This window comes from Scaptodrosophila lebanonensis, unplaced genomic scaffold (assembly GCF_003285725.1).
Source record: "Scaptodrosophila lebanonensis strain 11010-0011.00,11010-0021.00 unplaced genomic scaffold, SlebRS2 tig00000024-arrow-pilon, whole genome shotgun sequence".
NCBI classification, from domain to species: domain Eukaryota; kingdom Metazoa; phylum Arthropoda; class Insecta; order Diptera; family Drosophilidae; genus Scaptodrosophila; species Scaptodrosophila lebanonensis.
Genome location: NW_022060538.1, coordinates 1594471 through 1622303, shown reverse-complemented (window position 1 = coordinate 1622303; position 27833 = coordinate 1594471). Strand labels below are relative to the sequence as shown.

General features: G+C 39.5%; 4 protein-coding genes across 8 annotated transcripts; 2 read left to right on the top strand and 2 right to left on the bottom strand.

The window, feature by feature from the left end:
* Positions 1-196: 196 nt before the first annotated feature.
* LOC115622031 lies at positions 197-25815 on the bottom strand. Of its 4 annotated transcripts, XM_030515898.1 has the most exons (11): positions 21673-21781; positions 12128-12668; positions 11614-12022; positions 10331-10509; positions 10139-10270; positions 9891-10080; positions 9694-9783; positions 9056-9185; positions 8613-8682; positions 5604-5633; positions 197-2000 (listed from the first exon to the last, which is right to left on the bottom strand). In XM_030515898.1, the coding sequence occupies exons 2-11, from the start codon at positions 12578-12580 to the stop codon at positions 1506-1508; spliced, it is 2178 nt and encodes a 725-aa protein (XP_030371758.1). In that variant the 5' UTR covers positions 12581-12668; positions 21673-21781; the 3' UTR covers positions 197-1505. The 4 variants fall into 4 exon arrangements, with proteins under 4 accessions (XP_030371758.1, XP_030371757.1, XP_030371754.1 ...); XM_030515897.1 differs by lacking the exons at positions 5604-5633; positions 21673-21781 and adding an exon at positions 25752-25815; XM_030515894.1 differs by lacking the exon at positions 5604-5633.
* On the bottom strand, positions 12559-27524 carry LOC115622033 (cyclin-dependent kinase 2). 2 transcript variants are annotated; one of them, XM_030515900.1, is made up of 7 exons: positions 27332-27524; positions 26782-26977; positions 26574-26684; positions 26336-26497; positions 26008-26205; positions 25752-25947; positions 12559-12668 (listed from the first exon to the last, which is right to left on the bottom strand). In XM_030515900.1, the coding sequence occupies exons 1-6, from the start codon at positions 27448-27450 to the stop codon at positions 25777-25779; spliced, it is 957 nt and encodes a 318-aa protein (XP_030371760.1). In that variant the 5' UTR covers positions 27451-27524; the 3' UTR covers positions 12559-12668; positions 25752-25776. The 2 variants fall into 2 exon arrangements, with proteins under 2 accessions (XP_030371760.1, XP_030371759.1); XM_030515899.1 differs by lacking the exon at positions 12559-12668 and adding an exon at positions 25594-25664 and having other exon boundaries at positions 27332-27523.
* Positions 16273-17327, top strand: LOC115622034 (inactive serine protease PAMR1-like). Its single transcript, XM_030515901.1, has 2 exons — positions 16273-16377; positions 16427-17327. The coding sequence occupies exons 1-2, from the start codon at positions 16314-16316 to the stop codon at positions 17242-17244; spliced, it is 882 nt and encodes a 293-aa protein (XP_030371761.1). The 5' UTR covers positions 16273-16313; the 3' UTR covers positions 17245-17327.
* LOC115622035 (transmembrane protease serine 9) lies at positions 18073-19080 on the top strand. Its single transcript, XM_030515902.1, has 2 exons — positions 18073-18247; positions 18306-19080. The coding sequence occupies exons 1-2, from the start codon at positions 18076-18078 to the stop codon at positions 18998-19000; spliced, it is 867 nt and encodes a 288-aa protein (XP_030371762.1). The 5' UTR covers positions 18073-18075; the 3' UTR covers positions 19001-19080.
* Positions 27525-27833: the final 309 nt, after the last annotated feature.

Below are 27833 nucleotides of genomic sequence, written 5' to 3'. Positions count from 1 at the left end.
AACGCTAGATCCATTCCCAACCAACAATAAAACAGCAATAATTGTTGTAATTCATTTGACTATGTATTTCAGTATTTTTTCTGGGTAATACCGTTCATTAAGATCTGATCATAGTCGCACAACTGAATACAAGTTGTACTTATGTATATGGGATCCCTTCCTGGGGTACTTAGGTATATGAAATTGGTTATCAAACTTTCTTCTTTTTTTTAAAAACTATCACAAATCAATTATTAGGTGTGGCTGCATAACTTAACACATACAACTGCGTATGTAAACAGTTGGGAATTGTGTGTCCATATCGAACGGCGATTGAGATCTTTGGACACATGATTCACAACTGTTTTATTACACAGTAATACAACAGTTTTGGAGTTTGGATTTCGATTTTGGTTTGAATTCTACAATAACAATAAGTGGTACACAACGTTTCGCTAATTTACAACACATAAACATTTAAAAAATACATATGTATTTTAGTTAATAAAATACCGCTCTCAAGAGTTCAGTTCGCTCTCAAAAAACCAGTTAACAAGAAACGCGCAACAAAATCAAATCCTTGCTGGAATCTGTTGTGTGGCTTAGCGTTTAAAACAATACGGATCTCAGAATTTTAGTATTTAAAATGGGCTTATTATTATTATGGTTAATGGGTTCTGCCTTTGCCTGGTGATGTCTATAAACTATGTTCTTGCAATATTGGCTTTACTTTTGTTTATTCGTTGGCTAAGTTATCTTGGATTGGAGTTTCCATCCTTGCCTTTCTATGTGCCTGGGTGTGTAGCCTAAAATTTTTAATTTGTAATTGAATTATTTTAGTATTGTGTATAATTGCTAAAATCAATTGGCTTCGATTTGTTTTCTCATTCCAAATATTGCAATTTTTCAAATATCGAGTTCTTCTGGTTGAGCACCATAGCCATAGTTGATGGGCGTATTACGACTATGGCACAAAACCGAAATCTGAGATTTTTACGTTAACTTTGGGGGCACTTTCGAGTTCATTGGTATAGCTCCTTCATTTCTGGGGTTATCTGCACATTGGTGATATGGGAATGAGGTTGTGGATGTGGATGCGGTTATATTGATTCGATATTATCGGGTATAGCCTGGTTATTGTGTTAAATTGAATTGAAAATATTTCTCTGCGCCCTTCGGCGTTATGTACGTATAAGTATCTTTAATATTTGAGCAAAATTGTAACTGTGTGTACTTTAATTAAACTTTTACAATAACAACAACAACTTGAATATGACATAATGAGTATGTACTTATAATCATGATACGCACGAAAGCAGAAAACTGGATATCTATAAAGTGCTTCTTTTCTATAATAATTCGCCTATACTTTCAATGATTGTTCGTCAAACGCATTTACCGTATCGAATGATCATGTGATTATTTTCTATATACTCGTTTTGATATGCAGGACCGTACTAGACCGGATCGGTCCGGATCGCGGTCAGCTTACAACCGAAGCTTCGCTCCTAGACTTCGAGCTCCATCTAATCGGTGGCCGCATAGTAGACCACAGTCGACTTTCGTCGAAAGCCTAAATTGAAGAACGAGGTCTCCGACTTTTTCCGCTCGTGCTCGTGCTCATTGCCGAAGTAGGAGAAGAGGCGACCGCTGCCACTGCCCGCGGTCGGTGCCCGCGAGCTGCCGCTGCCTCGGCGGCTCCCATGGGCGCTGTGGCTGCTGCTCTGCCGATGGATCATCGTTAGCGAAGTGTGGGAGTGTTGGCGTTGCAGGTGTTGTTGCTGCTGCTGTTGCTGGTGGAGGCGGTGGTGCTGCTGATATTGTTGTTGTTGTTGCTGTAAGAGCTGCTGATGCTGCTGATGGTGGTGTGCGTTGCCATGCAGAAACCCAGTTGGCGATAGATCAGTCATCTCACACGGCCAGAGGGTGAACGAAGATGGGACCTTATGTATCCCGTCCGATAGTCGATAATGGTGGGATGCTGACCTGTTGAAGTACCGCTCCGAGGGCCGCGACCCCATCTATTCACAATTGTAGGTGTGTTTTTGTATGTGCCGAGAAGAGTACGCGTTTTGTTTTGGGCATAGAAAAAGTTACAATGTTAGTTCGATTTTTATAGATCTTTTAAAAAGTTGTTATTGGTTCTAGTATATGGCATTGATTTTGTTCAGTTCTACGCTTTTCGTGTTCTTCTCTAATGCAGTATATACAATTTAGCTCTTTTCCATTTGCAATACTCTTACAATTTGTAGCATTAACAAAACACTGCTGGTTATTGGAATACATTTTCTTGGGCCGTTTCGAATTATAGTACTATATATGTATGTATTTTTAACTGTCTGTAATATGTGTCTGTAAATGTAAAGTATACCCTAAAATATTGTATTTTATTCCAACGTATTTTAGTACTCTATTTGAGTCCCTATTAACTGCCGAAAAACTGCCTAACAGAAATACTGTCAAGTGGATTATTTCGTAGCATCAAACTATTAAAAACTGCTGCTTGATCATTATTCCTATGGCAGCTATATGACTTTAGAAACTCATGAATATTAAACAGTGATATCAGAAGCCCACTTGCTTTCCAAGTTCTGAGCTTTCAAGAACTGTACTCGTATATGTAGCTAATAATGTGTTTCTGAGCATTGCCTCATTGAAGTGAGATTAGTTTCTGTAGGCTCCTTCTATAGACTCTATAAGCGTTAGAAATAACCCCCATGCAGCAAGAGCTAGGAATTGATGGGTTCACTTATGGGTTGAATATTTCGCGTAGTTTAGTTAGCCTGAGCATTAAAATTTGGAGCCTCAACAGATATTTAATTTCAATACGGCGGTACAGAGGTTTATCATTTCAAGAACCAGCAGTGGCAGCGAGTATTGCAAGAGTGCGATATGTACAACTAATCGGCACTATAATATGTAGCATCTAATATAGATTTTTGCGAGAATTTTTTACTGATTTTTTACTGATGTTTTCATAACTGATAGGTATGTCCATATTTACAAAGTTCTCAAGGTATATAAGGTGTGTATTATAGTGTGTGGGTGTTTTTGAGTGTGGTTTGTGTGTGGTTGGGTGGTGTTTTAGGCAGTTTAAGCTTAAGCAAGGGGGCGGAAAGGGGTGCCACAATTATATAGCAATAAGTAAGCTGTGCTACTGTACTTATATATGCGGATTATTTTTATATACAAATGTAATTCGTAAAACAACAAAAGCAAGTGCAATAAGTAATTTACAAAACGTTAAAGAAACAATTTGAATAAAACTATTCAAAAATACGATAATATAGAATAGTAGTAAGAGAAAATGTGAAGCGCGCAGTCAAAAAAACTGTACAAAAAAGTGGCCAGGCACTGGGGCTGACTGTTTGCGAGGGTTGCTAGTGAGTTGCTTGAACTAGGTTTCGACTTTTGAACAAAATGTAAAGAGCGCTCACCGTTCGTTCGTCTTTGTTTATTTGAAAGGTTCATTTATATTATGTACTTGGTATAAAAAATGTTAAGTACGATAATAATAGTATATATATGTATATATATATATATATATATATAAAAACGAGGGTTGGGCTTGGGGCTAAGCACAAAAAATCGTTCAAGTCCCACACTCGCCACTCAGTTTAGTTAGTCGGGTTGCTTTTCATTTCAAACAACATATGAGTTCGTATTGACAGCATAATATTTTCGTTTATGTTTGTAATGGGACGCATAAATATGCTGCGATCTGCGAATTAAACAAATACAAAGAAATATATATATAGAGAAAGAGAGGAGAGAGAAAAAGAGAACGCATAATTTGAAGAGGATCTCAAAACATCGCTGAACAAAGGCACAAAACATAAAACAAAAATCAATAGAATATATGAACTTGAACAAATGAAGTACATACTCGAATCATAGATAAACACAATGAGCCTTCTTCTCAGCTAGGGTCTCAACTTAACTAGGTTCTATAAGATGGCAACTGTACCTTCTTTACTTTTATACTGTGGACTACGAAAGAGGGACTTTGTGTACTTACCCCGGGCGCGTTGGAAGCGCATTGAGTTTTTGGTATTTGTCAGGGATTTTGTTCGATTTTGGAAATATATAGTTTACAAAATATATTTTGGGCATATAGTATGTTATTTGTTTTCTGTTTTCTGTTTCTGCTGTTGTTTGTTTTTGTTTTGTTTCTTTTTGTTTTCTGTACAATTTATGATTTGTCCAGCTTTTAGCTTATGTGGTGCGTGCGCGTGATGTGCCTTTGGGCGTATCTCGTGGACGGTCCCGTGACTGTGGCATCTCGTTTACAAAGCGCTGGCCTACCGCTACATGGATGTAGTGGACAGTGTGTGTTGATGTGTGTGTGTGTGTGTGTGTGTGTGTGTGGTTGAGGTGTATTATAAAATTTCGATAATAATATTCAATGTTTAATTTTTGTCCACATTGTTGTTGTTTCCATTGCCAGGTTGGGTTGGGTGATTCGTGTTGTGTTTTCGTGTGGGTGTGGTGGTGGTGGTGGTTGTGGGTGGAGAAAGAGAGAGAGAGAGATGGGGAGTTTCAAGAAAGTAGAGAGTCACATAGAGAGATAGGGAATTCGTGGTACGGGTGAAGAAGAAAAAACAAGAAGAAAAAGAAGCAATAGTACAGATTAGCGGTGTTTGCTATATACAAATAAGAAATATGTTTACTACTAGAGAGCTGCTAATTCTAAGATTTTGTTTATTCTCAAAATCATATGCAAAGAAATTTTGTGATTTGAAATGAATGAAAAGTTAGCTCTCGAGTGCTCTGCATGTAGGTACATATGTATGTATGTATGTATTTTCAAAACTTCCTGCCCTCGCGGAAGCCACTCAAAGCGGGAATTCGTTTCGTCGCCAGACAACGCTCGTACATTTGTGCCAATTGTGTGATCAATAAAATTTTTGGTTATTATACGAATATGTACAAGAACCTCAAAAAAACTTACCTTTGACTCAAAAGAATGAATAAAATTGTAAAATTGATCGAAATGTAACTACAAAGTACCTAATTATCGCTAATTACTTTTTAGTCCGAAGGAAACTATTTCAAAATGATCGTTAAAGTAATGATAGATATAGATGGATGAGTGCTTATGGCAAAAATATAAAATGGAGCAATTAGAGTGAATAAATTTTTACTTAAGTTGAGTGTAAGAAGGCTAGCTAGACTAAATTAAAAGAAAGATGCAGCATTAAGAAAATTAAATAGAAATTTAAATCAAATGCAAAACCTCATTAAAGCATTTATATACTTATCATCATATCATATCATATACCGCCTCTAGAACGCAAGAAAATGCCCATAACATAAAAACAAATCCGAAAATACTTATGTATGTTTTAACTGTACTAGACAAAAGTTATATAAGTATTTTATGTAAATGGACACGAATCTCAACAAAACATTCGTCGCTTACAGTTGATTTAATAAAATGAGGAACATATTTATATAACGGGATAAGTCTTGAGTTCTGAGTATTGTATTCCTATTAATAGAAACGTATCCTTTGGATTTTGGGCAATGTGTTGTAGATACTTAATTACGATTTTAAATAACATATGTATTCATTCATATCACTCATTGTATATGAAACCTTCACACGAACTCACGAAACTCACCTCGCATTGTGACCCAACATTATGATGCTTCTGCAAATACAATTGAAAAATGTCGACACCATTTTTTATTTAAGAAGTAAGTACAGTATATAGCAGAGTAAGTTGTGTTTAGGTTGAAGGATAGAGACACAGAAAAAGATAAAATCACAAACACAAAATACAGACAGAGAAATTTAGAAATGTAGATTATGGCCGATTAGTAGTAAAGAACAAAAGGTACATACAAATAAATAGAAATGCAGGTCCTTAAAACATGCCAATTAAAAACGCACTTCATGTTTATGTAGATATTATTCATTAGGTTTAGATTTTCTATATTTAAGGGGGTTCGTATTTTATCGCTTAGTTTAAAAACATCAACAAAATATTGTCCAAAATAATTCATGTTTCATTCCATTTGAAACTCACCAGCTGAGATGTTTCGTAATAAAATAAACCTATATATAATGCCTATTTTCTAAATATAAACTAGTAGTTGGAAATACCATATATGTATATGTGATATATCACGTTTATACGATGCCTAGAAATGATAAGTTGATGTGGATTGAATAATTCAATCTCCTTATCACATCTATTTCCTTATCACATGTCAGTGCTAAGATCATACAAGCAAATCATTTGCGCACGAACTCATCAAATTTATCACGCATGAACTGTATTCTATGAACTGTTATCCTGTATCCGAAGAGTCAAGAATATACTAAAAAGTTAAAGCGCTGCCACAGACAGAAGATGACGTGGCAGATGGGCTTGAGGAGATGAATATAACTATTAAAGATGGGGCCACCAAACTTAGTGTAACTAAGAGAGCTACCAACTAAAAATAACCTCATTGATTCATATGGCTGCTATAGGACAGATCATTAGAAAAATCGCTCTAGAATGTACAGCTTTTTTGCATACGAAGATATCTTAAGTTTATAGTGTAAAAATGGTACATTAGGCTTGTGCACATTATATGAGACGGAAGCATCTTCGACCCCATAAAATATATATATAGTGAATCAGCATGACGAGAGAAATCGATCTAGACATGTCCGTCCCTCTGGATGAACGCAAGGATCTCATAAACTATAAAGGCTGGAATAACTAAAGTTGGTAGCCAGATTCTCCTAGACACAAGAAAGGGCGACTTTATTTTACTTTTTTTAAATTTTCCCCTCTTCCCACGCTACAGAGTTTCGTCAATACTGTCCAAATTTTAAAAGCTACATAAACCAAACTAAATACATATATACTTTTGTTTCCAATTTCAAAAAGGAGAAAGTTATTAGCGAATCAATTTCACTCTAGTACTACGCTCTTTTTCTTTTTTCTTCTGCTAAGGTATTTCACTGTCGGGCTTGCTCGACTGTAGCGTTCTCCTTTGTACGGAATTGTTGTTGGCATACTTTGAATTTTGATAAATTTGTGGCCAAAGTATTTGAGCTGCCATCCGACTTTGACGCTTCGTATAAACTTTGTTACAATTGTAGCTTTACTTGAAACTAAAATTTATAAAATATTTGGTGAATTTCAATGCGGGTTTTCCGCTTAAACTGCATTTCGTTTCCATTCAATTTATTTAACTTAAATATAAGAACTTAAGACAATAAACATATGCAGCAGATGCACGAGGGCCTGTCATTCGTTCATGCTGTCTTCTTAACAACTAAAATTAACACATAACTTTTGTTTATTGTTATTGTTTTTGGAAAGCCGGTGCATTTATTGTTTGTTCTGTTGCCAGCTGAAAAGGTGCATAAAACACAACCAAACAATATCAGCAACAAATCGATATCAAATACAACATAGTATTTGCAAGTCAATGCTCATTTCATAGCCAGGATAGATTTGTGTTCTGTATATAGTACATGTAAAGATGTCAACTTAAAAGAAACACTTATGTCGTATAACGATGATAGGATGAGAATTGAAATGTTAATGTACAAAAGCGGCGCATGTATGAACTATAGTATATAGTATGTATGAAAAGGGTCGGACAGGAGACCCACAACAAACAGCCAAAAAAAAGGAAAGAGCCTGCAAAACCATCCATTGCGTCGGGAACATTTGGACTTTAGTTATGTGTCTAACTAGAGTAACATTGGGTTTTAACTACGCAGAGTTTATGCGTGTAAGTGTGTGAGTGTGTGTGTTTAATTGTTGTATTGTTGGGTGGATTAACTATAGTTATATGTATAACCTCAGTAACAATTGTAACAACATCAAGGTTAAAGATACTTTATACAAATACACGTATGAGGAAAACAAAAAGGGAACATCAGTCGTTTGTGGTGATTAGTTGGGTTTATATTAACACTTGGGTGATTAAAGGTGTAGAGTTGAAACAACTTTGCAATGTAATTATCAAAAGTATCAACAACAATAAATATTTATATTCATATGTAACAACAGCATCAAAAACAACGAGAAGATTCTCAACCAACTGCGCAACAGCCTGAAGTAGTTGGTGTGTGTCTGAGTGTGTGTGTGTGTGTGTGTGTGTGGGGTATGTAACGCGTATATATTCTTATATATAACGATGAATACATATCTGATGTGTAAATTGGAAGGTATAGATTAGTATTGTAGTAGGGTAAGTATGCATATCTTTCAATATGTTCGGCGCAAAATTGCAAGCCAGAGTAGAGTGTTGATAAGTTTGTCATATTATATGGATAGATTATGTATTTATATAAATATATATAGAGGTAGATAGATAGAGAGAGTGAGAGAGAGGAGGTTTTTGGTATTCAGTCAGTAAAAAATCTGTGGTTTCAACTCATACAGTTCTTTATTTTATCGCTTTTTTTGTTTCTTTGGAAGCCTCTTTCTTACTGGTTAGCTGCCGAAACGGTGCCTACAATTCTAATTGTGTTTTGTTGTAAGTATTTTGCACTATTACTAAATAACATACGAGTATATGCATATGTATATAGAGTAAGTATATATGGTATAAGTATATTGTAATGGTATATCAAATTTTGGTTTTGGTTTTTGGATTAGCTTGTGTTTTTGGCCTACCGAATGAGCATAGCGAATTTCGGCTAATTCACAACAACATTGGTAACGGAGTATGGCACGAACGCTCTTTCTGCAAGATGTTTGTTTATATCAAAATTAAACAATTGTTTATGTAAATATTTGCAATTTGAAAAAAGAAACCAACAACAGTCAAATATTAAATGTTTGTCAAAATAGATGTATTACAATTTTATGTTTGGCGTCTTCAACTTATTAAGAGATTTTTTTTAGCGCTTTGTTAGCAATAAAAATAATTATAAACAATGGACTTGTATTTCGAGAGAAAGTTGCATAAAAAAACTAAGACCATTAAGAAAAGAATAAAATACATGATGTACATAAACGAAAAGCACGCACGACTTGTACTCACAAAGAAAATTAGCGTTATAATTGCACAAAATTAGTTTTTAAAGTAATTGTAAGGAAATCGGCCCTCTACTTACCGCAACAACCGCGTTATGTAATCGGGCCAATTTTCAGGGAACATAATTAGAAAGAACCCAATGCCGATAAGTATGACACCGGCTAGTTTCATTCCAGCAAATGTTGCGCTATACAATATTACGTCGAGTGCTGTAAATGGGAAGCGAAAACTAAAATCAGAGAGTCGCACCGACTTTTGAAGCTTCGAAATGCATCTCAACCGCACCAATTTAAAGAAAAATTGTCCCTCGAATATATATCTACTTATATATTACTTTGTCAAAAGGTGCAATCTAATATTTGAAACTTTTTTGTTGCTGATTACGTTAGTCTATATATTTTCCATATAGTTTGAAACTAAACAACAGAGGATTTTTGTTTATTCAAATAAATGAGGCATTATTATTATAAGTTTGCAATATACTATTTAAGGAGACTGATATGTCAACCATTAAGAAGAACATATATAGTCGAGAAAATTATAGTCACACCACCACTATACTTATCTTATCTAAGGACTATTTTTGTTCGTCATCTTCAAATATTCGAGGTGGATTCTATAAAATTACGATGAAATCAACACCATCCTTAACCCATATGCAGTATAGTATGTTTTTGAAATCTACATTCACGCTAGCACCTAAAGAAGTGTACGTACCACCAGAAACGGGCACTGCCGTAATCAGACCCAATGTCACAAACATGTTGTAGGTAACGGCGGCACTGAACTGCATCAGAACGTGGAAAACTGCAAGCAAAAGTAATAATAGCGATAAGAGTCCATGGAAAGAAAGGGAGAAGGAAAGGCAAAGAGGCAGCAGGTGCAGCCCACAAATCGTGTATGGATGTTCCTACCCAGGAGCAGAACGCTAGCCGCGAGCAGAACATGCCATGGTATGCTTTCTGATGACAGGTTTTCCGTGCCTGTCAAGTAGAGCGCCAGCACGACAGGCCACAGCAGTAGAGCATTGAGAAAGCCGAGCGTGGTGAAGGTGAACGCTATTTGGCCCACTGGTGGATCGCCCATCACCTTGCGAAACATAACCTAGAATGCCAGAAGTGGGTGATTAGGGATGGTCCTCAGCACGATACGGCTGACTTACCCTAAAAACAGCATAGCCAGCTGCCGCCAAGGTGGCCAGCACCACGCCACTGAGCGTGCGACTCTCGCCGGTGATGCCGTCCATGTAGGCCAGCAGCGCGATGCCCGTGTCGCAGAGTATGACGGCCACAATCTGTGGAACGGCAGACAAATGTCGGGCAGTTGGGTCAAATGTCAGTTGTTAGATACTTACCCGTACACCGACGAACTGCTCGTGCAGTATGACCCAGGAGAGTAGATAGACGCATGCCACATTAGTGGCAAACAGAGCCAGCGAGTCTGTGGCGAAGAGCACGTGCAGCGACAACGTGTAGAGATATGTGGTCACCAGCCACAATATGCAGAAGGAGAGACAGCGATTGAGAAATCGCCCTATTTCGAAAACAGAAACCAAAGTCAGTATGTATCGGTATAAGTCTTGCGATCGAAGAAATAACTGTTTCTCATATTGAATCGCAAATTATTTAAAAATTCTAGTTTTCTAGAAAACCAAGTTGCGTTTGAATCGATCTTATAATTATACCCTGTACCCGTAGGGTAAAAAGGGTATATTAGGTTTGTGCAAAGTATGTAACATGCAGAAGGAAGCATCTCCGACCCCATAAAGTATATATATTCTGAATCAGCATGACGAGAGAAATCGATCTCGACATGTCCGTCCGTCCGTCCGTATGGATGAACGCAAGGATCTCAGAAACTATAAAAGCTGGAACAACTGAAGTTGATATCCAGATTCTCCTAGATCCGAGAAAGGACGAGTTTATTTTATTTTTTGGAATCTTCTCCCCCTTCCCCCGCTACAGAATTTCGTCAATAGCGTCCACATTTCAAATGCTACCTAAACCAAACTTTGCACACATAATGTTTAAAATGTTCGGTCAATTCTAAGAAAAGTTATTAGCGAAACAAATTCTCTCCAGTACAACCCCCCAGACTGCAGCATCATGTTCGCTCTTCTTCTTCCTCTTTTTGCTTCTGCTATGGGCGCATATACCCCAGTGTCGGGAGTTTACCTGGGTACAGGGTATTTCACTGTCGGGCTTGATCGACTGTAGTGTGCATCAGAAAAAAAAAAAACACAAGCTCGTCCTTTCTTTTACCCTTTTGGATACAGGCTATAAAAATTAAAAGTCCGAACAAATTAACAAATTTGATCGGCCTAAGGCTTAGGGGAACCTGCATACCAAGTATGGTAATTTCAGCTCTTGTATCTTGAGAGATCCTTTCGTTCATACAGACGGACAGGCAGACAGACAGATGGACATGGCTATATCGACTCGTCTTGTCATACTGATCAAGAATATATGCATGCATATGTACTTTTAGGGGTCTGCTTCCTGTGTGTACATTCCCACAAAACGTTGTGTTGAAATGTGATTCAATGAGTTGTTATTGCTATTATAGAACTAATGATAATGTGTACAACATTTGTAGATAATACGACTCCATTAAATGACGATTTTGAAAGTAACATACCTATGGTAAAGCCGCGCTCGCGAAATCCTCTCAGGACATCACCCAAAATTTCACTGAGTTTGTTGCACTTGCGGGCCGACATGCTGCCCAGCACGTAGATGGGGAAAAAGAGTAGCGAAAAGTTGGTAAAAAACCAGGCGGCAAAGAATGGTGCGCTAAAGTAGACAGGCTGGCGCGGTGGTATATTGAACATCTCGGTGGCGTCCTCGACGTGATGCATTGACGTTTCGCTGATGGCCAATATATTCTCGATCTCGCTGCTCAATTCGGCTCGACTGGAAGATGTGTCCAAGTCATAATCAGAGTCGTCATCGTAGGGCGCTTGATACAGGTACATGTACTTAATGCAGTGTGTGGCGCCCACCCATGAGGCGGTCACGAAAATGGTCACGCAAACGCCAAAGTACATCTGAAATAAATTGAAAATGACAAAGTTTCTGGGTTTTGGCACCTCTACATAGCTCCGCTCAATATTTGGAAGAATTGAATGAAGCCCGGGAACTTGAAGATGTACCTTCTGTGCCAGTTCGGAGCAGCAAGACTCTTTGCAGGCTTTGAGCTTTTTGAAGCGCACTTCCGCCGCCTCCTCCCCCAAGGACGTTGCGCCATTCCCATGCTGCTGCAGGTCTATTGTTATTTGTGTATGTGTGTCCGACGAGTCGTTGCCGCTGCCGAAGTGTTGTGCGTTATGGGCGGTCGGTGTTTCCGCCTGTATGGTAATGACCTCATTGGGATCCTGTTGGCTCGATGATATCGAATCCTGGTGGGTTATTTGTGGATTACTTGTGTTAAGCACATTGCTGAAGCCGCAGCTGCTGCTTGTAGTGGCGCCACCGGCACCACCACTCCCGCCACCACTGTTGTTATTATTATATGGACCATTCGAGGAATCGCCAGTGACCACCACCGATGGCGTGCGCACACGTTTCGGATTGAAGATGGCTGGAATTTCGCCGTCGCGCGTCATGCTATCGTTGTACTCCTCTAGTATTCATAGCGCACAGACGATGCACCTTCCTTCCTCGCGTGCTGCACCCGCAGCTCAATCGCCGGACCTGTAAAAAGACGTTCGGTTAGCTAAGAAACGTGTGGCATTCCTCACGTGCCTGCCCCGATTAAGGAACGCACGCAACGTAGGTACAAACACAACTTTATGGCCGCCATGCAGGCAAGCGAAACAAGCGAAGGGCGCACCCGTAGTCTCCATGTACAGAACTAAATACTGAGGCTGAGGTTAGAGGTTCTAGGCCCACCCGCGACTCAGAACGGTAGCCTCCATACATTTTTCAACTGCACAGATTTACACTCAGGAAAATGGTAAAAATAAGTTCACATTGGAGTGAATTTATACATTGTTTTTGGTTTTGATGAAACATAGATGTTATGGTTTAAAAGTTCGCAGAAACGAATAAACGAAGCGAAACGAATGCATTCGGACAGCAGTCCATATCGATTTGCAAATCCCACTTCTTCCTGCTACGTTTATACTTTCTAGTGCACCGTTGAATACGCGGTCGATATTTGCACATTATTCTATAATAAAGAAATTAGCTGGAAATATCAGCTATCTGGACCTCTATGCAAAGGCAATTTAAATGCGCCGCTGGAGGCCCGTAGCTCAAGGAAAGTGGTTTCGTGGCTAAATGGCCAACTGACCGCTCAATCGTCTGTTTCCGCACCCCCCATTGTGCTCCATCACCTGCACTTAAGCCTTTATTCGTGCCCGTCATTCATTAAAATTCTGCCCACTGTTTGCAGCTCTTGGCCAAATGTCTGCTGGGAAGCATAACATTGATTCGCATGTTTTTCCATTGGCTGTGCACAATCTATTACAAGTGCGTGGGTACACGTATATACCCTACTCTTCTAAATGTGTGTTACATAAGTATATACATACATACAAGTACAGCAGAAATTATGAATGCCTGGGCGGGCAGGTCAAGTTGAGCCAAAGTTAACGTCATAGTCAACGTTGAACAATAAACAACGGGCCAATTTGTTAGACATTTTAGTGCAGCATAAAATGTGACCTTGTACCGAAAATCTAGACCCACTTGCTCACAATATGAGGGTCCTTAGTCTTCCGCCACGATGTGTTCACTTTTCTTTGATAACGACCTTCTAATTGAAACATTAATTATTCAAGAACAGGCTATTCATAGCATTCGCACAACTTGCCAGCTCAACTTATTAGCCATAATGCCCATGTCACTCTACCAAACTGAGCTGAATAGCTTAAGCTAATTACATTTAATGCGCAAATTTGCATATTATTGATGGCACTGACCGTGGGCATTGCTAATTGGTAATAACATAAGGCAATCGATTATTTTTAACTGGCTATTAATTTATAATATAAATTTGAAATGCTTACGAGTAGTATTTTCAAGGAGTATAATCATGAAGCCACGAGCAGTATTGCAACCATTTCGAAATCCTGCACATAACTGATGCAGCGAACGATAATAAAGACATTAAAAGCGTTACCGAAACTGAGATTTAATGAAAAGTTACCAGGACTGCTTCAGTTGACAAAAAGTAAAAGTTGGAATGGAGCTTAGTTTATCATTATGTTTGGAATCTGATTTAAACTTTGGGAGACCTAGAAGAGAATATCTCAATCCCCTGATTTATTGTTTCTACGATAAACGATTTCGATTTACTGATAGTTCATTTTTAAACCAAATCCTTAGTTCTCGCATTCCCTACGAAGGCCAATTGGTGCTCAAATTTCTGTTTTCTGTTCCAGTGGCTAAAGCTGCGCGTTGCTAACGGTAATGAAGGCTAATTCTTAAAATGTTTACTATATAATCACATATTATAATATATATTTATATATGTTTTGGTAAATATTAACGATGATATATTATAGCAGTCAGCAATGACTGGCAAGGAATAATTTGTGGTAATTAAGGGCGATTGTACATTTACTGGTAAAGTTCTAGATTACAGATTTATTATACCCTGTACCCAAAGGGTACAAGGGTATATTAGTTTTGTGCGAGTGCACATGGAACACACAGAAGGAGGCTTGCTAGACCGCACAAAGTATATATATTCTTGATCAGCATGACAAGCCGAATCGATATAGCCATGTCCGTCTGTCTGTCTGTATGAACGCAAGGATCTCCGAAAGTATAAGAGCTAGAATAACCAAACTTGGTATACAGATTCTCCTGAGACCGAGAAAGGACGAGTTTGTTCATTTTTTCTGATCCACCCCCTCACTCCCCCCTATTAACGATTTTCTATAACTCCCGTAATTCTTGGAATTTTGAACTAAAATTTGGTAGTCACATTAGGTTAGTGATTATATATCCGTATACCAATAGAATGATAGAATGATCGGAAAGAAAGTTATAGCCATATAACCAGGCCCAATGCACACATACATACATATGTACAAGTACACAAACACGCATAAGGCACGATTCTGATGTAAATGTATGCATGCATGGACTATTTTATATTTAATTTAGTTAATTAATTAAATTTATTTAGTTAATTAATTTAATTAAATTAATTAATTAATTTAATTACTTTTTTGTGGGGTGGTATTTAAGAGTTGAGCCTGCTCGACTTTAGCATTCCTTTCTTGTTTCTTAATACAAAACTTGTTTTTTATACCTTGTACCGCTTTTTACCCTACGGGTAAAGGGTAGGGGAGGGGAAGAAAAACCCCAAAAATAAAATAAACTCGTATAGAGTAGGGACTAGGAGCGTCTGCATACCAAGTTTGGTTAATTTTCGCTCAGTCGTTTCCGAAATTCAGGCGTTCATCCAGACAGATAAACGGACATGTCTAGAACGATTTCTCTCGTCACGCTGATATATATAGAATATATACACTTTATGACGTCGGAGATGCTTCCTTCTGCCTGTTACATACTTGCACAAACCTAATTTACGCTTTCTTCCCTACAGATACAGGGTATAAAAACACAAACTGTTTTGGTGGTGCACAAAATTGGGCCAAAGTATTGAAAAGATGGTTTTGTCGGGAATGTAAAGCATTTCAGTTTTTTTTTTAATGCTGGAAGTTTTTTTTTACAACTTTCAATTTGTTTACCAATAGCATAAATTCACCCTATTTGTTATCGTTTGAGAAAGTCCATTGTTGTAATTTTATTGAATTTGTTCCAAGTTAATGGTTACAAGTTTATTTCTTTAAATTTGGAGAATTTCATTGAATACTTTTGTATATGAACAGTTTAGAGCGAGATACAAGAATATCAATTAAGGCATAAAGGTAAGAAAAAGTCAATAAATGCTCATTCAGTCAAAGTTGTATTAAAGCTTAATTTTCGTACTTCATTTATATTTAAAAGTAACAAATAATAACAGCCTTAAGCCATGTATAAATTTATAATGATGAAATATAATACGAGTCCATTGATTATGGTTGTAATAGCTCAATAGTTGTTCAAACGAATTTTGAATTTGTTGACTTATACAATATGTACAATTTGAAATGGGATATGTTTACAAAAGACTTGTAATCAACGTTATTGGGACGTAAATGTTAGCATATTAAACAAGTCACGACGTTTCCCCCACTCAGAACGAGCTTCATCCGAATGCTCAGGTGTGAGCTTTCTCGTTGAAAAATGAATGCACTCTTGTTTCGTTGAAATGCAGCTTTCAGTTTCTATTAAGCTAGGCTTTTGAACTGAACAGACGCTTAGGAACGCTGCATTAATATGAGAGTGACAACTTTTATGAATCTAGTGGCGGCTTTAATTCTTATCAGCTCCAACTATATTAGTGAGTACTGAGATCATCATAAATGTCTTTAGTAATTGTGGCGTTATAGCTATTGTTCGGGCGGAGTCTGACTGTGGCTACCTGGAAGAGCGTCTACTGTACAACACTAAAACCGAAGCCGAGCCCACGGAATATGTGTGGATGGGCCTGCTGTTGGACTTAAGAGGAGCCAAACAAGAGCTGAGTCCAAGTGCAAGACGAATAAATTGCAACGTCATTATAGTAAGTGGCCAGCACGTCCTGGTGCCCAACTCGTGTTTGAAGCGCTTTAATAACCAGCCAGCATCAATCGGAGTGCTACTGGGTATATGGAACCAAAAGCATAACAGTTCCGAGGAGTTCATTTGTAATGATAAAGGTTTTTGTGTGTTCGCGCCTGTGCCATATCAAGTAACAGAGATTAAGGTAAATCCCCTAGCGGATAAAGATACAGGAGATAACGACGTGGCCCTTCTTAAACTGGCTGAACCCATAAAGATGACGATCTATGCAAAGCCCATTTGTCTACTTGCTAGAAATGAGCTACCCTCACTGACCGATCGGAATTTTCAATATGGTGGCTTTGAAGGCTTGGGCTCGCTCAAGGGCAAGGGTGATGGCCTGGTCGTATCGAGAAATCTGTGCAATGGCGTACCCGCGGCTCCACCCGAAAATCAATTCTGTGCTTTTCCCGAGAAACGAACACCCTTCTATTTGGGCACTGCACTCATGGGTCTTAATATTGAGAATGATGTGCCCCGGAGTTTCTATCTGATAGGCATGTTGATGCGCATTACCACGTACAAGACGGGGCTGACAACGTTTGTGTTTCAAGATATGCGCAAATCGCGCAATTGGATACTGGAGAATATATCTACGCTCGAATAAATAAATCCTCTATACACACCTATCAACCTTGTACACACTATTTTCAGTTAAATAAATATGTTTATGAGTATCTCATATTTTTATTAGGCCGTGTTTTTCTCTACCTCTAGAAATAATCATAATCGAGGTGCACGGCAAACAGGTTTAGAACACTGCGCTAACGTTTTAATCATTCTCTGTAGTTTTTATATAAAATACGAGTCATTTATTATTAAAATGGTCTGTTCCATTAGTTCGTGAATAGTTTTGATGATGTTCGTTTGTAGGTTGGTAAAAATACGTCCTGGTCTCATACATATAAATTTCTACTAACATAACTAACAACATTCATTACGTAATCTTCTTCGAATAAATATTCCAGACTTAATGCATAATCTCAGAAATTTGAAGTTTCCCCCAGAAACTCTTGGACAAGATAATCAGCAACAAAAACAAAGGAAGACGGGTGGCATGAACTGCATCCATAACCTACACTGCCAATCTGAAGACAGATAGTTAATAAAGATGGTTATTCATAATGTTGTTTGTCATATTGAATTAAATCCACTGACCTTCAAATATCAACAATAACAACAATATCAAATCATGACCATGAAGTTAATGAAGTAAATCTTTTTACGAGTAAGACATGGTTCTGTTTGTACTGAATAATCAAACAGCCCCCTGTCCTTCTTTATAATTAGATTGTCGTAGTTGATATTTCTATGGGAAAACCCCAACCAGTCACGAATTCACCCCTCGAACAGCCCTCGACATGAGCCAACATTCTAAGCTAAGTATCATGCTGTGGAGCTTTTTCGCATCTCAGTTGGCTTTCAAATGCGCCAGAGAATGCAAGCTGTAATATTTTTGTTGTGTACAATTGGCTTCGTGGGCATCGTGGGGCAGCTGAGGGCAGATGATGGCAAGTGTGGGTACTTCGATGAGGTACAGATGCACAAACAGGATAGCTTTGCAGTGCCCACAGAACATCAGTGGCTGGCCCGCATTGCCTATAGCGACAGTAGGTGGAAGATAATTTGTAACTATACTATGCTCTCTAACACTCTAATTGCGTCTAGACAACCATCAAGTGCCCACTGGTGGGTGTATGGCGGTGCTAATTTCTAAGCGTAGCCTTCTAGCTCCAGCCCACTGTTTTGTCCGGTTCGAGAGCAAGCCGGAGGCATTCTCCGTGCACTTGGGAGTCTGGAATAAGACGGCTGATGTGAATCAGCCCACTTGTTTGAATGGATACTGCGTGCTGCCCGCACAGGAAATAAAGCTGGCCGAAATAAGCATACATCCCGAGTACGATCCGCTAACATTCAAGAACAGTCTGGCGGTGCTGACCCTGCAGAAGGATGCCAAGCTGACGGCGAATGTGCAGCCAGTTTGCATGCCACCGCCCAGTGTAGCCAACGACACCCTTGTGGGGCAAATGTTTATGCTGGCCGGAATTCCGGTGAACAAAGTCCTCAAGAACAAGTCTTGGGTGAAGACGGTCAGTACGCCCTGGTGCCAGAGTAAGCACAATTCCCTGCTTACCAGCAGCACCATGGTCTGTGGCTACTTGCAGCAGAGCGAGTTGTACCACCTTGGCGCTCCAATTGTGGCTGTGCAGGTGGAAGGGGACCTGCCCAAGAATTTCTATCTGGTGGGACTGCAAATGGATGTGCTGCGTGTGCCGAACACACAGCGCTATGTGGCCAGTTTCCTCGATGTTCGGCCCTACTTAGAGTATATCAACAATAATGCCATTTTCGACTTGAAATAATTCGTTCATAGAGTGTTTACAAAGGAAGAACTTGTTCGATTCCATATTAAAATGACACCCAACTTTGAAATTCTACAAAACCTATAGTCTATGAGTACACGATGTCGGAGCATTTGGCTACCAACAAGAGGCCTGGCTATACTCGTACATTAATTATTCAGTCTGGCTCGAAATTACGCGACTCCCCAGCTGCTCACCGCCCATGCTTATGTAAAATGCAAATTGTTCATATATTTATAGCATTTAAATGAACTGACGCGAAAATTGGTAAGACGGGCAAAAAGTGGAATGCGGGGTAGACAAGCGTCGTTTAATGTGCAAAATATGGAAATTAAAGTTGTTTTGAAAAATTGGCTAACACTGACAGTAGAAGGGCCTGACGTCTGGCGACAAGTCGAATGCAGCAACGAACAGCAAGTGACAGGATCTGAACTACGAACTTGCCGGCGTCTAAGTCTCTAGGTGTTCCATCCAAATCCCAAAGAGTCTTCTGAGACTATGTCTGTAGTTGTATTTGGCGCGAGCATTCAAATACTGATAAGCAATATCGTTGACCGATGTCAGTCTTAAATGTAGATAACCGTAGTTTAGAAATTTGTTTTCAAATGCTGCAAGCTAATTGGAATTTTCTTACTTATGTATGCAGGTACAAATTTCTTTTCGTGTATGGCGAATGGGTTGAAGACTTTTTGGCCAACTGCCAAAGTCTTACAGAACTTCTGCAAATGTCAGTTTAATAGATTGATGGGGGCGCTTCGGTTGCAAATATGTACACCACAAAATACGGATAGTCTGGATCAGCATGGCGTGTCTCTATGAGCACATACATAACCATACTAGAATGTCTGTGAAAGCAATTGTTGTAGAAGCGAAATGTGCTCTATTAACTGAAATAATTGGAGATGGTTGTTGTGCCAAAATGTGCACTCGACTGGCAACTGTTTGAGCAGCGAACATCTGCCATTATAATCAACATAATGTTTGCTTTGCAGGACAAAGAGCGACTCTCGTGCAAGGATGTCGACGCTAATGCACAGAACTATAATTTTAATGCATACATTTAGGCGTCAAATTGCTCTATAAAGCAGATGCCTTCACGTTTCGTTTGTTTGCTTGCGCGCGCCACTGAGCGATGTGCAAAATAAAAATCACAATAAAATTTAAATTGCCAAACAAAACACGGACGCCAAGAAACGTGCTGCCCAAGAAACCAGCCAGACAAATAGCCGGACAGATATACAAGTAGAGTGAGAAAGAGAGAATGATGGTGAGAGAGGGGGGGACGGGACTACGCAAGATTCTTGACAGTAGGTGTTTATTGCCGTTTTGTTTTGAAATCAAAACAAAATTTAAACAAACAGCTGCACAAGGCGCCAGAGAGCGAGCCACACGGGGAGGTAGAGAGCCAGAGAGAGCTAGAAAGAGAGAGCGCACGAGTGGGTGAAAACACTGCAGAGAGAGCGCGTGGGTGCTGGCCCCAAAAGTAAACGAGCTTACAGCAACAACAGCAAAAATAACAAATACAACAAAATTCGCGCAATGGTCGAGGACGACTCGGCGTGTACGCAATGTGACATTTTTAGTGGTTATGGTCAAGCACAATGCTTCAACACACACACGCACATACAAATACACAGACAGTAAAACAGGCAGACAAACAGACAGATAAGCACACAATAGTAAACCGAAAATGAAAGTGACACACAGCTGCGTGGCGAACAGTAGAACAGACGCCAGTCTTGAACGTTCAGACACCTGCAACAATGGAAGGCGGATGGATGGGGGAGAGTAGGCAGGATGGGGGTAGTAGGCGGCCACAAAACGCGCACTTGAAAATTGAAACGAAACGAAACGCGCGCCAAGATGTTTCAATTTGAATGTGAATGTGGCAGCGGGTGGTTACCTTGGCCAACGGCACAAATACAAAGGCACAGCAGTTGAATGGGCCCACTCCTAAGGCATAGGAGGGCCAGGTGGGACGAGATGGACACACACACACACATACACACACAGCTTGGTAATAGGTTGGCTTGACTTGCCTCGTAGGCATGTCAAAATGTAACGCTTGAGACTGTGTGAGTAACTTGGCTCGAATTTTCGCCAGCTTGCCTGCCACTTGAATTTTTCATATTGTATACACAAAGGGAAATCTCTCACACATATGCACACACACACATAAACACATATGGCCTTTTGAAGCCCTTATCTGCAGGACGTCTAGAAGAAAGTTTTTCTTACAAACAAACAGATATAAATTGTTTTTAGAGACAAGCACAATTTCCACGAGCGCTTTTCACACTCTCGTTATGAATGCTCACACGTTTGTTAAATGATTTTATATAATTTACTTAAGCACCTATTGACATTGTGCAGGGCATGGGCATTGGGGCGTACACTGAAACTTTACGCAATTCCTTGCACTTTGCTGTTGGTGGCGCTTACATAAATAAATAAATAGATAAATAAATGGGAAATGTGAGTTTGCGCGTTTTTTCTAATTTAATTAAATCGAACACATTTTTCGTGTAACATAAATTTGGAGGAACATCGCTGCCAAAAATCTAATATTGTGCGGTTAGGGATACACAAAACTGACACGCACACAAGCTTCCAAAAACTTGGCCAGGCACATACACACACACACCCACATATAAGTATATCTATGCACATACACAAACACATACGCGTCTTTTTTTCCTTGGCCAACGCAACTGCCACTTAAAACGCCTTTTGACTACTTTTCCTAGGCACAAGGCATACAAATTTGTAACAGTTATTTGCTGCTATGCCGTCGCCTTCACCGTCAGTGTCGCTGTAGCTCCGCTGCTGGTACTATTGTTTTCTTGAGCTCTTTGGCCCCGCTGCCAATGTTGGTTAGGCACAACGCGACGCGTCACGTAGTCTGGGTCGTCGTTTCGGGGCAGGAATCTCAACGTCAACTGACTCTGTTGTTTGGCTCGAAAATATGCCTGAGCGCGATTCGGTCAATCGGCCATGGCAAGTTGCAGTAGCGGCGGCCAAAGCTTCGCTTTGCTCTCTCTCTCCCATTTTCCTGAATTTCCTCAAAAGCACTCTCTCTTCACATAGCGTGTGTGTAAAGAAAAACACTTGTTATGCATTTTCTTTACTTTTTTGTGTGTTTTTGTTCAGTTCTTTACTTTTATTTCCGCTTCGGAACTGTAAGGGCACCATGCCAAGGAGCTACATGGGGGCTTTGTTTACGAATATGTTTTTGCATTCAATAAATAGTTGGATAACTATTTTAAATTCTAGATATGCAGCTGAATTTCGTTTTTTCTTGCTGCGGAAATGTAGTTGAAATGTTTGATAGGTGTTTGTGGATGAGGTGTTGGTTCAAAAGGTAGTTAATACGAGCTTCAGATTTGGAAAAAGAAAAAGAATTTAATCAAATCTTAATATTGATCTAATTACGGAATAACACAATCAAGCACGTTTTTAAAAGCTCTAAATACGAAAAACGAAGACAACTCCAAGGTTATCCTAAAAGTAGAACCGATCTGCACATTCAAGATGAGTTTACAATGTCTTTCAGTCTTTGTAATAATTGGATAGTCAGTTCCAAATTGTTTAGTGATACTACAAATACCGATCGGCGTTCTATAGTTAACAATTCCTTTTTTCTAGACCCAGTAAGTTTGACATTATATTTCGTGTTGTATATTTAATGCCAGAAACAATATGGTGTTTTTTTTCACGAAAGACACTTGGAACGACAATTTAGCTTCTACCCTATTTGTAATCGATCCGTCTGGCCTTTTAGAGACGACTAGCCTACTAAAGGTTTTTCTGATGGAAAAGGGCACCTTTCTCCGTAAATTACATCAGCTTTGTTTGTAGAACCCATCGGAGCTATAATGATGCGATCTGCTTTTGAATATGTCTCAGTTGTATAAACGGAGCGAGTGAGCGAAAAGACTGATGCGCGTTTGATGATACTAATGAAGCCGTGGGAGCTCTACCACTTTGTTGATCTGATCTCGTTTGAATAAAATTTAGTTCAAACACATGCCAATATGTTTATGCAAATTCTTGAATGTAATGCCATTTCTTCGTCTAATAGCTAAGCAAATTTGCAAAAAAATGCGCATGCTGTGCTAAAAAAAAAAGAGTAGATTTCTTTCATTGATAAACCAAAAAAAGGTTATGCATTTTTAAAATAAAAGGGTGCTGTTATCCCCTCTATATGACCAAAACACAGAACGTGATCATTTCCTACACACCTACAGATGTAACATACTTATCAAACGAACTATCAGTCAACAACTTTTTTTTGGCAAATTAATTGTGTAATCAAAGAAATGCTAATTTTCTTAGGTAGAGTTGTCAAAAGAGTTACTTTTGCCAGCAGCCAGCGGCTAAGTGGCCGACAGACTTTCGACACATAAAAAATTGGGTTAGTTTAGCGTTAAAAAACATAAATTTAAAGCTGCTTCCTACGTAAACGGCGACTGGTGTTAACTTGGCGCAGTGCCTACACCTATGACGAATCAATTTATGCGCTTGTTTGCAAGTTAGCCAACGATTTATGCAAATATGTACTAGAGCTGCCGTAGGCAAGCTCTACGGGAAAACTTTCCCTAGGTGGCGAATTCTTTTTGTTCTTTGATGGAAGAACACAAAATAAAATATAAAACAGTCCGGTCTATAAGTTACGGTCAAAAAGGCATAAATACTAAACTCGTAAAATTGAATGGATACAAGTCTATGCCAAAAAATCTAGGTTGCTCACTAATATGGTAAGAAAGTGAGCTAAGAACACATACATTTCAGCCGGCGCTTCAGTTGGCTGTGGATTCCCAACGATAGCACACGATACACAGTATTGTTCCGGCCAGCTTTGGATTTCACGCGCCTTATTGCTTATCTTTACAGGTACTTATAAATGTAGAGCTTTTATTAGTCATGTCCTGCACAAAGGACGGTATTAAGTCTTAAATAGAATTCATCAGGAATATTGCTTACAAAAATATGGAAACCCTTATGAAATATCCGCAACTTCATAAGAGGGTCTTTAAAGTGAGTCCATTACGCAAAATATACGTTTCCATTATCTTTGCGACGAATAGAATACGTCTGTATTTCTTACCGTAAGAAGAAAATTTGCTTTATCAAAATAGGTTTAGTTTGGTGCATTGTTTAAAGTATAGAATGTAAAGAGAACTTTGACATTAGTGATATTTAAATTCTATACTTTATATTCCTCAGTGGAGGCCTGTGCGCGAGTGCTTTTATTCTTAATCAAGATCTCGTAATACAAACATACGTACACATCCATATCTAATAAATAAAATTGAATGTCTTTTATCGACAAGAATGTGGCAAAAACTGGTTGCTGCGTTGGTGCTGCTGCAACTCCTGTCATCCTACTTACCAAGCGGATGGCAAGCAGCGGGAATATCAGTGAATACGGTTCTGCAGAAACCACATAAGGACGGGTGAGCATAACATATAAATAATATAAATATATTCAAGCTTACAACTTATGTGCTACATCCATTAGAGAGGCGGACGATACTCTGCATTTAGCGGGCACAGCTTTCGACTATGACTATGCGCAGGACTCTCGCAGCAGCGGTGGCTATAGGCGGCATTGGAAACTCCTACCAGCCCGTGTGAGACAGGCATCAACAACAACGGAACGTCCGCTAATTCGTGTCTGGAATAGCATTGTGCGAAGTGTTCAGCCCGCGTTGAATTTTCGCAACTTGACTTTGGTAAATCCCTTGGCTAACTTTTTTAATGATGGCAATGCCAACATTATAGAAACGCCGCCTGTGGAGGAGGGCTATCAAGAACAGGCACAGGCAGAGTTGCTTGACTATGTAAGCAATACAGCAGAGCGCAGGCGTAAAAAGAAGCGCAAAGAACAGAGGCGTCGACGCCCAGGATACGATTCCGATTACATTCAGTCGCCCAGCTATGCACAAGACGATCCGTCAGAGGCTGGAGAGCAGTACGGCTATTATAGTCAGAGTCGGCCGTCTCCCATGTTCTACTACGATACCAACTCAGGCAATTTCTATGGCGTGCAACGTTTAGGGCCACACATCTATCCCAATCATGGCAATTTCTTTGGCAACTATTATCCATCGCCTGCTCTGAATAGATGGCATAATTATGGTGGGTACCAAGCCAACAGTTTGGGAAAGCTGAATACGAAGAAGCTGGCAGTGCTAAGGCCTTATGCTAGTGGCAAGCCATTGAAATGGACTACACAGTTGATCAATGAGAGACCAGCAGAGACTGAGTCTAATAAAGAAGACGAGTTGCAGACTGCAGATAATGAAATGCACGATTCGTCTGTGGCGCACGAAAATACAGACGAAAACAATGAATCCGACGATGGTGATGATGATGATAAAGATGAATCTGACGCAGACACCGACGATTTTGACATGGCACCAGAGGTATCTGAGAGCATGCGCAATACACTGGGCAAATATTTACTTGACTATAAGTATAAACAATCTTCGATCCCTCTTACGAGAAATTCAAATGAAATGACGTCGCATTCCAATAGAACGCCGATGCATCAGCGACGAAAACGTGTGTTTTGGCTGCGCGCCTGGTGATCAATTTGTAATAATTTTTGTTTAATATGAATGGGTATCAATATCTTTGCGTTATGAAATGGACATGAAATCTGAAAATAAATTATACGTTGAACGTTAATATTTTACTATTACACACATATACCTTATAGGTAACAAAGATAGGCAGTATAACTCACATATAAGAAAATAACACTAGACAGCCTAGCATTTAGTTAAAAGTTCCGTTTCATTTGTGGCAGTGCTTGAACGAGGCGTAACATTTGGTTCCACTGGCAGCGCTACGTGCGAAACGTGTTCAACGTTGTTGAAGTATTTGTGTTGTAAAGCATCCTTTGCAGAAATTCGCAGGTTTGGATCATAGCAAAGCATTGACTGTGTTTTGTAAAGCATAATTAGAATTTTATGATGCCTGGCTTGATGTTTGGCACTTACCATAATGAGATCGTGCGCCTCGTGGTTACGTAGAGCAGAGGGCACATTGGTGGCCTCCCACCTAGGAAATTTAGCCTTGAAGTCGGGCAGCTGCGTTACCCCCGGCCATTTGCTTTCATCAGGTGTGCTAAGCGTCCGAAAGATACGATACAATTGATCGATCTCGCTATCGCCAGGAAAGAGGGAACGGTGCATAATCTGTAAGAGTTTTGCCAGGTATACATAATTATTAATTCTATTTTAGCTAGCCAGTGCATATTTGTTTCGGTCAGCAATTTCGCAGCAAAAATCAAAAAACTAGTTGGGAAAGGTTGTTAAAATATCTCACCATTTCGGAAAAGATGCAGCCCAGACTCCAAATATCTACGCCGGTGGAATAGAATTTCGTGCCAAGCAATATTTCCGGGGCTCGATACCAAAGCGTTACCACTTCATGTGTATAGGCTCTCATTGGCACATTGAAGGCACGGGCAAGCCCAAAATCAGCCAACTGAAAAAAAGGGTTTTCAACGATGGTAATAAGAAGTGTTTTCTTAGCCGGATTGGAGAAGACTATGGCAGGCTACCTTAATGTTGCCCGATGTGTCGACCAAGAGATTCTGCGGCTTCAGGTCACGGTGCAGGATGCGATTCGTGTGGCAAAAGCCCAGTGCATCGAATATCTGATACATATAGCTCTGCAAAACGATGTTTAGATACGGGGCTTAGTTGATTGATGTTCTTGATTTGGTAGGCGGCGACGGCAGTAGCGCGGCCTCCATTTCAAAGACCCACTTTAATTAGTTGCGGCGTAAAGACCTCTTTCTTTTTATCCATCAGCTTCTTGAGGTCCATGTTCAAATACTCGAAAATCATGAAGAGGTTGTTTTTGGATATCACCACATCATACAGTTGTACTACATTTTTGTGCTTCAGCTGCTTCAATAAAGATATCTCTCTTATGGCAGTAGACGGAACGCCCTCAGTTTCGCTGTGAATCAGAACCAGTACAATTAATTCAATGTCACTTATTGCAGGATTATAGAAGCATTTGGGCTGGAATGCAGAACAAAGCCGAATCATGTGGTGCTACGTCTTGCTTCCCACAGCGCAGCACGCACAGAATCCGGGCTGCGTTATGCATCAGAAATCCGCCTTTCTCATTGCTTGGGCAGAGCGTCTGCAGGAGTTTGACATTCGTCAAGGACAATAGGGCGCACCTACCGCTGTCAGTTGGCCACTCACTCAGAATGCGTAAATATGAGCAACTCTGCTCTGCATATTAATGTTTCTAGCTATAAGTTTTTAATACACAAGTCACTTAATAAATTTGGTTAGTACACACCCCTCCAAGCGAATTTTTTTCAATGCTACATCCTTTCCTGTTTGATTGCTACGCGCTTTGTAAACAATTCCGTAGGTTCCTTCGCCGATTTTCTCGGCTCTTTGAAAGTTATCTAGCATTGGCAATTGGCGCTAAAATTAATAATAAAAAAACCGACTGTAGAAACAATAGGCGGCCAACAGCAATTGATTACTAAAAATTGGAGGGAAAATAGCGCGTCTGGTTTTTTTTTGCAGTACTAGTTCATTTTTCAGTCGCTTGGCTGAGTCACATCGATATATTATTATCGATAACATAGGGCTGCAAAATACATATATCTTATAATATAAATGAAATAATTAATCGTTTATTTAACAAATTTAATGTTTGTCCACACATTAAAAGAAAAATTAATAACTGTTCCAGTGTTTTAGCTGTAGAGTTACATTTCATACCGGGACATGTGGGTATTCCCCAAAATTCCGCGGTGGACACGGCAGCCAAAAGAGCAACAACAGACGGC

Coding starts and splice junctions, on each gene's coding strand:
- LOC115622031 (XM_030515898.1), bottom strand. CDS start 12,580: ATGACGCGCGACGGCGAAATTCCAGCCATCTTCAATCCGAAACGTGTG. Junction 10,271..10,330: donor AGCAGTTCGTCGGTGTACGG/GTAAGTATCTAA, acceptor GCCGTTCCACAG/ATTGTGGCCGTCATACTCTG. Junction 8,683..9,055: donor TACATAACGCGGTTGTTGCG/GTAAGTAGAGGG, acceptor AACATCTTGCAG/AAAGAGCGTTCGTGCCATAC.
- LOC115622034 (XM_030515901.1), top strand. CDS start 16,314: ATGAGAGTGACAACTTTTATGAATCTAGTGGCGGCTTTAATTCTTATC. Junction 16,378..16,426: donor TATCAGCTCCAACTATATTA/GTGAGTACTGAG, acceptor GTGGCGTTATAG/CTATTGTTCGGGCGGAGTCT.
- LOC115622035 (XM_030515902.1), top strand. CDS start 18,076: ATGCAAGCTGTAATATTTTTGTTGTGTACAATTGGCTTCGTGGGCATC. Junction 18,248..18,305: donor CCGCATTGCCTATAGCGACA/GTAGGTGGAAGA, acceptor AATTGCGTCTAG/ACAACCATCAAGTGCCCACT.
- LOC115622033 (XM_030515900.1), bottom strand. CDS start 27,450: ATGCTAGATAACTTTCAAAGAGCCGAGAAAATCGGCGAAGGAACCTAC. Junction 26,685..26,781: donor TTACGCCGCAACTAATTAAA/GTGGGTCTTTGA, acceptor ATCGTTTTGCAG/AGCTATATGTATCAGATATT. Junction 25,948..26,007: donor AGGCGCACGATCTCATTATG/GTAAGTGCCAAA, acceptor TACAAAACACAG/TCAATGCTTTGCTATGATCC.